The 9,287-nt window shown below is 41.4% G+C and overlaps 1 protein-coding gene and 1 pseudogene across 1 annotated transcript; both read right to left on the bottom strand.

Moving 5' to 3' along the window:
- Positions 1 to 2,827, bottom strand: part of LOC149233190 (alpha,alpha-trehalose-phosphate synthase [UDP-forming] 5-like) — a 36,110-nt pseudogene extending 33,283 nt beyond the window's left edge.
- Positions 2,828 to 4,045: 1,218 nt separating this feature from the next.
- On the bottom strand, positions 4,046 to 8,368 carry LOC149233191 (uncharacterized). Its single transcript, XM_089382120.1, has 2 exons — positions 6,575 to 8,368; positions 4,046 to 5,737 (listed from the first exon to the last, which is right to left on the bottom strand). Exons 1-2 carry the CDS (start codon positions 8,366 to 8,368, stop codon positions 4,046 to 4,048), a joined length of 3,486 nt encoding a protein of 1,161 aa, XP_089238246.1.
- Between the last annotated feature and the right edge of the window lie 919 nt (positions 8,369 to 9,287).

The following is a 9,287-nucleotide window of genomic DNA, read 5'->3' on the forward strand; positions in this document are numbered from 1 at the left end:
TTGTTTTGACCTAGCCAATGTTTTTGTGATTGTGAATCTACCAGTATTTACTACAGTTAAGGGATTGTGTTATACTTTGTGGTACTCAAATGCATCCACTGATACATTTGCTGCATCAGGGACTGCTCTTACTAGACCTTGATCTACTTCTGCTCAGAATAGCTATGCAACTGGTGCCAGCATAGATGAGTGGTTTTTTATGAGTGCTAAGAAGCTCATTGCATGGTGCAAAGAAGAAATGGTTATATGCAACCATTGCAGTAACACAAATCACGCTACTAAAGATTGCCCAAACTTGTTATCCAAGTTTGCAGCTCGCTGAGGAGCTGGAATTCATTAAGCAACTGGCTCCACTCTATCTTTCCTTGTTATTGATGTTTGTAGGCTATGGCTATGTATCTGGATCTTGATATTTAAATGTAGGATATAAAACAACAATATGTGTGGCTGCTTGCTTTGGTGTCGCATGCTATGGTTATGTATCTGCATCTTGATATTTATATGTAAGATATAAAACAACAATATATGTGGCTGCTTGCTTTGGTGTCGCTTCACCCACTGGATCTACTATAAGATGTATATGAATCCGCCGCATCATAATTAGCTTAATTGACTGCTTCTAACGCTACCTTTGCTTCTATAATTGTATTTAACTTTGTGGCAAAGATTTGTTCTTTCTTCTACAAGGCATAATTGGAATTTTACCTTTGTTGCAAAGCCTTTTTCTATAAAGCATGACTAGTATTTGAATGTTCCTCACAACGAGAACCAAGAAGTGAGCCATACCAAGAAGTGAGATGACTCACCATGAAAAGGGAAGTGAAGTGAAAAAAAGAGAATCGCTTAAAGTGAAAACAAGTGGAATAAGATAATCGCTTAAAGTGAAAACAAGTGGAATATGCCTGACAAGTGGAGGGCTATCCTTAAGTCTATTGCAGATTCTCGGATTATTTGGGAATCCGATTGACATGGGCGCGGTCAATTTTTTTACTGCACCCATGTCCGTCGGATTCCGAAATATTCAGGGAATCTACAATCGACTTAAGCTCACCGCAAGTGGAATATTGCATGCAAAGCGCGTGTTTAAACATGTGTGAGTTATTTCGTAAACTCTCCGTATCTTTGCAAACATGCAATTAAATATGCTCTTAAAACGTAAACCTAAAATGTCTATGAACTAATATCAGCATTACCTACTTGAAACTTAAATTTTTAATATCATTTGTCATTTAAGTTTAACCTAAATTTCCTAATATTTTGCCTTGATGAGGCCAAATAAGACTTTTAAATTTCCCATTCATTAAAATAACAGTTGGACGAAGCTCAGACATTAACTAAAAAGTGCTCCGGATCTAAAAATTAGAAATATTGAGTTAAATTATCCTTATAAACTCTCGTTCATATACATATATTAATGAAAATCTCACATACGATTACAATTGTCCCTCAGCCCTGAAAAGGAAGGGACCAATAAAATTGAACTTTAGTAGTTAACCTCCCAACTAAAATTCGAATTCAGAGTTGATAAAATAATAACTTGACAAAAATAGAATAACATCATAATAATTAATATTTTCTTTAATCAATAAAAGGACAAAAAAAACCAAGGTGATACTTATTAAAAATTTAAGATGGAGATAAACTAATTTATGTTTTATGGATCAGCTTTGCCCTAACGTAACTTTAAGGTTTTATCAAATATATATGTATTAGTATTAATTATATTAATTAATATTAAAAATATTAATATACAATAATAATATTAAATTAATTAATATATTAATATATTAATATTAAGGTTATATATAATGTTGATTTATTTCAACAATATTTATTAATGTGGCTACGTTAAGTTAATTAATTAATAAAAAATAATATTAAAAAAATTTGTTTTTAATGTATAGACATACATTAACTCATCACCATCATACATATATATATATATATATATATATAACGGCTCTATAAATATATAAGACCACTCATCACCATCATACATATATATATATATATATATAACGGCTCTATAAATATATAAGACCACTCTAGTTGTTCAATTTTGAATAATTATATACATACAAAAATAGATAATTTAAAATAATTTTTGAATTTAACTTGTATAGAATAAAGTGGTATAGAATAAAGTTATATAGATATTTTAAACATGTAATGAATCCATCTATTTTCTTTTCTAAGAAAATTTTGGTAATTAATATAAAATTTTATTAAAATTATACTTAAAAAAATAAAAAAATACATATCTATATTACTTATAATTAAGTAATTTTACTGCTATTTCACTTATTACATCCTTATAAAAGACTTCTCAACAATTTTCGACATTAAAAATAAGAAATTAAGATTTCCAAGGATGCTTTTCGAAGAAACAAAATATCCAATTAAATGCTCAACCATTTTCGACAATAAAAATAGAAAATTAAGATTTCCAAGGATGCTTGTCGAAGAAACAAAATATCTAGTTAAATGCTCTACAAATTTCGACATTAAAAATAAGAAATTAAGATTTCCATGGATGCTTGTCGAAGAAACAAAATATCCAATTAAATGTGAAAACACGAGAAATGATTTTTTTGGGTGTGAATAAAGTGGCATAGGTTAAAAATGGGTTCAATTTGAATGGGATATTTTATTTGGAGTTGTTTTTAGTGTTTTTTTAGAATTTTGGTGTCAGAATTCAGAGGAAAAATTTGTCGTGAAATCTTGAGTTATGTTTTTTTTGTGTAAGTAAGCTTTATATTAACAAAAATATAGTACAAAATTCTGCAGAAGCAGATTACTGGCCGCTGAACTGCAGGCCTTGCCCCATGATATCAGAAGAGTCTAGAATGACAGAGGACTGGAAAAAACTATATAACTGAAGACTGAGAGCATGCACACCACGCAGGGCGGCAGTAAGCACGAGTGGACAGTAGACAAAGACAAAAGAAACCTGGAACGAAGACATAGAACCCGCCGAGAAGAGAAGAGCAGGGGAGGCCAGAAGGACTGCCGAATCAGAGGCGTTTGAACATTTCCAGAGCCGGGTTGGGTTTTGCCATGTAGCTTTGCCCAGGCCTGGAAGAGGCACCCTGCTGGTCACCTGAAGGTTCAGTCTTCTGCTCGTCGGCTGGCTTGTTGTCTTTCCCAATGAATTGCTGCAGAATCTTGATCAGCACAGTGAGTTTCTTCGTCATGGTGTCGACTTGTTGTTGGATTGCACTCAGTTTGAACTCGCTGCTTTCCACCACTGCCATGTGATCATGCGCAATAGTTTCAGCAAACTGCTTGAGTTTACGCAGCTGATCCGCGTGCTCCCCCTGGACGTCCATGGCTTTGGCAAGGAGGGTCTTCATTCGCCAAGCTTCTGCCTGAGTTCTTACGAACTGAGTGGCCCGGGTGCTGGGAGTTCCCGGGTCCTGGATCCAGTCGACCTCATTTTCGATTTGCTGATCAGAGAGTTTGATTTCCTCATCCTTGACCGTGGCCTCTAAATCAATAATTCTGCGCTTGTTTCGCTGCGAGGTTCGCCTCTCGAACATCTCCCTGGCCTGCTGCAAATCTTTGTTGGCAGATTGATTGCGGCTAGTCTCCCCAGCCATAGTGCTGCTTTCTTGCCTAGCAGAATCTCGATCGTTAATTGCAGAAAGAGGAGGGACGAGAATGCTATCCACAGAAACAATGTCTGTCGTTGGGTAATTGAGAGTGATTATATAATCAAAATCGGGGAGGTTTCCGGCGAGTGATCGGATAAATTTGTGCAACTTGCACGTCTGATCACCATTATTGCGACGTGAAGGATTTTTGTTTGGGATTTGGGATAATTGAGCCCTCCTACGGTCGCCGCGCCCTGCATGCCCCAAAATGTGCCATGTGTCCCTGTTCGTTGTAATGATTCGGCGGCTCATATCACCCCAGATTATGGCCCTGCCCAAATCTTTGTCACCTGCTGCTTTCATGGTTGCCCTCATCCTGTATGTCCTTCGCATGCTGCTTGGAATAAATGGTATACGCCTAGTCAGCCTGTTCATGCCATTATGGAGAAGGTCTATTCGACCCTCCGGACGGGCTCCACTGTCGTCACCATATCCAATTGTGAGAGCTGGATGCACTTGCTCTTTAACTGCGGGTTGTCGACCTGCTGCCAACAGCTGTCCCATATTTCGTTGGGGTGTTCAATCCCATGATTAGCCAAGTGGTCAGCGACCGCATTGGCATTACGCCTTACTGCATGAAAGATGAGTCCTTTCATTGCCCCGATCATTTTGGCAATGTTGTCTGTGACTTTGGACAGTCGCCAATGTTTGGTTACTTTGCTAGCCGACGTTCCTCCCTGGATTCTCCTGGCTACATTAATGGCCACCTCTGAGTCTCCTTCAATTACTGCCTTGCCTGTTTGATTAGTTTGGAGGATCCTCAACCCTTTTTCCAGCGCTGCAAACTCCATTTCATTATTGGTGCCTTCCCCCAGAGCTTTGCTGTAAATGTAGAGTATGTCTCCTTCATGATTTCTGATGACTCCTCCAATCCCTGCTTGGCCGGGATTGCCTCTCGAGGCACCGTCAAAGTTTAGTTTTAAAAACCCTTCCGGTGGTGGCCTCCAGCTCTTTGGTTCTGTGTTGAAGTGTTGCTGTTGTCCGGATGAACCCGGTTGAGGAGCATTGAGCAGGTTGAAGGCTTCCAGTATTCGTTGGTCCTCGGCCGAAGGATGATTGTCAGGATCTGCCTTGCATTTCACTAGGATTAGTTGGCGCATGTTTTGGATTAAGATGCTATGCAGGTATTCTATGCTTCTATGCTCATCCTGAAAAATTCTGCGATTTCTTTCTTTCCAGAGGGTCCAAGTGATGAAGCCTGGTAGAATTTTCCATATGTTGTTGATTCTTGTGTTGTTGGAGTAATTGGTAGGCCAGTGCATGATGGTATTGTGTATGGATTCCCTGTCTCTGTTTGTTTGCTTCAATGTAGTTTCCATTCTTTGCCATAATTGATCGGCCCAGTTGCAGGAGTTGAAAAGGTGGTTCATGGTTTCTTCTGCCTGTTTGCACATGGGGCAAATGGAGGGGCCTTCGAAACCTTTTCTGCGCAAGTTCTCCCACGTGAGGGTTTTCCTGCTCATGAGGAGCCATAAGAAGGTTTTTATTTTAGGCCAAAATGTGGCGTCCCAAACCTTGCTGCTCCACTGAGTCGCCTCCAGTTGCTCCGAGAGTTCAAGTTGCTCTCTGGCTTCTTTGAGAGTGAAGTTCCCGCTGCCTTTCATACCCCATCTCAGGATGTCGTTTTCTGTGGTCTTCCTGATAGTGCGGTTATTTAGGCCTTTCAGGAGGTTTTTTGTGCTGTTATTTTCTTCAATTGGGTTCTCCTCATCCTGGACAGCCCATTCCCTCCATTCCTGGTCGCAGCTGTTAGGGTTCCAGTAGTGGTGGACTGTGAATTTTCCCCTGTTCTGGCAATCTGTTTTGAACTCTTCTAGCTCTGGTTGTTCCAGTTTTGGAAGCTGCTGCCAAGCATCTTCCCAAAAGAGGGCAGTTTCTCCGTTGCGGATCTCCCAAAAGCTATGGTCCTGAATTAAGTTGCGGTTTCTTCTGGCTAAGTTCCATATTGGAGAGCCCTCCGGAGTTTCTTGTATCCTGATTAGGTCCTGATTGTTGTAGTGGGGAGTGTATTTCTCCTTCCAGTGTCTGGCCCACGGTAGGTTGATTTCCTTCAGCCAACGCCACCATAACTTGGCTCCACATGTCTTGTTGATGATATGGGGGTCAATTAAGTTTAAACCTCCAGCTGCTTTTGAGGTGCAGAGCTTGCTCTAGGCCACTAGTGCCCATTTTCTTTTTTCCGCATTACCACTCCATAGAAAGGATCGTTGGATGTTTCTAATCTTCTGCATGATGCCGCTGGGGGCCGGCATGATGGAAAGCAAATACTGCGGAATGGCCTGCAGAACAGCTTTGGTTAGGACAAGTCTCCCTGCTAGGTTAAGAGCCCTGTGAGTCCAATGCTTGCATTTTTTCTCCAGTTTTGCTAAGATGTTTTCCCAGTGAATTTTTTGCCAAGGCTTGGTGGTGAGAGGGGCTCCCAGATACTTAGAAGGGAGAGAGCTTTTTCGAAACCCCAGGATATTGGAAAGATGGATCTGGATGGCAGGATGAGTGTTGAAGAAGAATATAGTCGATTTGGCCTGGTTTATCTCCATACCTGAAGCTTTACTAAAGAGATGGAGGATACTTTTGAAGGCCATAGCCTCTTTGACAGTAGGAGAGCCATGTAACATTGTGTCGTCAACAAATTGCTGGTGCGTAGTGGCAGGAATGGAGGGGAAAGGGCGTAGGCCAGAAAGCTTTCTCTCCTTTCTTGCTTTGTGAATGAGCCTACTGAGCCCTTCCATGAGGATTACAAAAAGGAAGGGGGAGAGAGGGTCTCCTTGACGAATACCACGGGAGGGGGAGAATGGAGCAGAGGGGGATCCGTTTACTAGGATGGAAAAGTTGGAAGACTTGATTAGAGCGAGGATCCATTTGATCCATTGCGAGTCAAAGCCGAAGGCCTTTAGAATGGCCTCCAAGTAATTCCAGTTTACTTTGTCAAATGCTTTTGAGAGGTCTAGTTGCATTAGCATACCTGGAAGTTTCCTTGTCTGCAGGGTGTGAATCATCTCCTGAGCTAAGAGGATATTGTCTAGAATCTGCCTGCCTTCCACATACCCTGATTGTTCTTCTGAGATAAGGTTAGGAAGAACAGGCTTAAGTCTATTTGCAATGACTTTAGAAATGATTTTGTATATCACATTGCAGAGGGCTATAGGCCGAAACTTGTTAGGGGAATTGGCTTCTTCTTCCTTGGGGATAAGCGCTATGAAAGTGGCGTTCAGGGATTTGAGTATAGAACCTGAGCGTCTTGAGTCTTCGACAATTTCCCAAACCTCTGTTTTGATGGTTGACCAGCAAGCTTTGTAGAAGTTGATTGTAAAGCCATCCGGTCCCGGTGCTTTATCCATTGGCATGCTTTTGACCGCTTCCTCCACTTCCTCCATTGAAACTTTTCTGAGCAGTGCAGAGTTTTGCTCTGAGGTTATGGTGCGTGGTATTGCTTTAGTTAGTTCCTCTATGGCCTCGGATCTATCTTCTTGCGTTTCCTTAGCTATGTGCTGAAAGTGCCTGGTGAGCAGCGTTGATATGTCCTTGTGGTTTTGAAGGATTTCCCCTGTTTCATTTTTGAGCCTAAGGATTTTGTTTGCTCCCCTGTAGTCCATAGTTGATCTGTGGAAGAATTTTGTATTTTGCTCTCCCTCCTTCAGCCAATGGATCCTTGATTTTTGTTTCCACAAAGTTTCTTCCTGTTGGCAGCGAAGTTGCCATTGCTGCATCAGAACCTTCTCCTGTTCTTTTGAGTCTTCTTTGTAGGTCCCGGAAGCCCATTCTGTGTGAATTTGATTTAACTTTCCTTCAATAATGTTCTTTTCCTGGAAGATGTTTCCAAACTTTTCAGTGTTCCATTCTTTGATTCTGTGTTTGATGTGTTTTAGCTTGTTTTGAAACTTGAACATTTTGGTACCTGTTAGATCCAATGGTTCGTGCCACCATTCCTTCAGCAGATTTGGGAAGTCGGGATGAGTTAACCAAAACTTTTCAAATCGGAATGGCTTGTTTCTGGGGGTGCCTAGGATGGCTGCTTCCAAAGCTATGGGCCAGTGATCCGATCCTCCACTGGGGAGGATATCAGAATCCACAGTGGCTCCTCCGAGTAGGATACTTTCCGAAATCAGAAATCGATCCAGCCGGGAGGCGATCCTATTGTCTCCTCCTCTTCTATTGTTCCATGTGTAGGAACCATTTTTGGGGAGGATGTCTACGAGCTTTGCAGCTTCTATAAAATCAACAAATAGCTCTGAATCTTTGTTGAGCTTTCTGAGACCTCCCTTCTTCTCCAGCAGGGATGTTATCATGTTAAAGTCTCCCCCCATGATGATCTTAGAGGTGGGGTATCTTAACTTTAAATTCATAAGAGAATTAAGAAAAGAAAATTTGTCCTCTAGTCTTTGCGGGCCATAGACATTAATGCATAGGTAGGTATCAGAGTTACCTGTTATTTGAACTTCAGTGGCAATAAACGAGCGTGCAGCCTCCATTGAGATGATGTTTATTGCTCGGGTGTCCCAAAATGTAGCTATGCCTCCTTCCCATCCGTGACTGGCTACCTCTATATATTTGATTGGTTTACCAAGTCTCTTGCTGATGATCTCTATTTGGTTGGTGGCGCATTTGGTCTCCTGGATGAACATGATATCTGGCTTTTCCTGTTGGAACTTTCTCTTGAGTAGTCTCTGCTTAGCTTGGCTGTTTAGCCCTCTTGCATTCCATGAGATGACCTTCATTGGTAACTAAAAGACTCATTGGTAGGTCTGGAAGGCATGAAGAGCCTTCATTTTCCCAGAATTAATCATTAGAACCCCTAGGTCATGCAATACCTCTCCGCTGGTTCTTCTGCCTCTTCTTTTATTTGGCTTTCGGCCTGTAGGGTTGAGAGCTATGAGTTTTGATTGCTTACTTGTACCTTTTGCGATGCCTAATCTTCTGTTTTGCCTTTCGATTTCCACTTTTTGTCTTTCTATGAAGAGATCACTGATTTTCCTGATTTCTTCTTCAGGTATGTTGTCTAGCCCTTAGGTTTTCCAACTTTTTTCCAGAGCTGGTAGGTTGACTCCTTCTTTTTCTAGGATTGCATTGAGCTCTAGATCCTTGCTTCCCCCATCGCTGGTTAACATATCAGTGTCTTCATCATGTACCTCTTCGTGCTCTTGCATTTGCACTTCTGTTCTGAGTGTATTTTCCTCCCCATCCTGAATAGTATGTTCTATCTTGTTGTCTGGTGCTTCAATGCGTTTTGTGTCTCTGTTAGTGCCTTCTGAGTCTGTGTCCGTTTCCAGGATGCTGAAGGTGTTAGTGATGATACCATGTCCTGTCTCTGCTCTGTGTGTTCGTTTCCTGTTGGCTCTCTGTCGTAGTTTTGGCCTTGTGAAAGCCTCTTTATTCTTTGTTGCTTGTTCTTGTTTGTGTTCTTCCCCTGTTTTGTTGAGAGGGCACTCTCTGACTAGGTGTCCGTGCTCATGGAACTTTCTGCAACGGAAGGGGATCTGTTCGTAGTCGATGGCCTGATAGTAGTCTTCATCTCTGAATTCCAGCCACAGACCTTCATGCAGGGCCCCCGAGACGTCCATCTCAACACAAATGCGCGCACAGGAGGTATATCTTCGTTGCACTGTGGCTTCAGAAGCCTTGATGAAGGTTCCGAGC

The sequence above is a fragment of the Pinus tabuliformis genome, chromosome J (genome assembly GCF_031772625.1).
Source record: "Pinus tabuliformis cultivar Carrire ecotype Pingquan chromosome J, CPIR1, whole genome shotgun sequence".
NCBI lineage: Eukaryota > Viridiplantae > Streptophyta > Pinopsida > Pinales > Pinaceae > Pinus > Pinus tabuliformis.

Coding starts and splice junctions, on each gene's coding strand:
- LOC149233191 (XM_089382120.1), bottom strand. CDS start 8,368: ATGAAGGTCATCTCATGGAATGCAAGAGGGCTAAACAGCCAAGCTAAG. Junction 5,738..6,574: donor TCTCAAAAGCATTTGACAAA/GTAAACTGGAAT, acceptor ATCATCAACAAG/ACATGTGGAGCCAAGTTATG.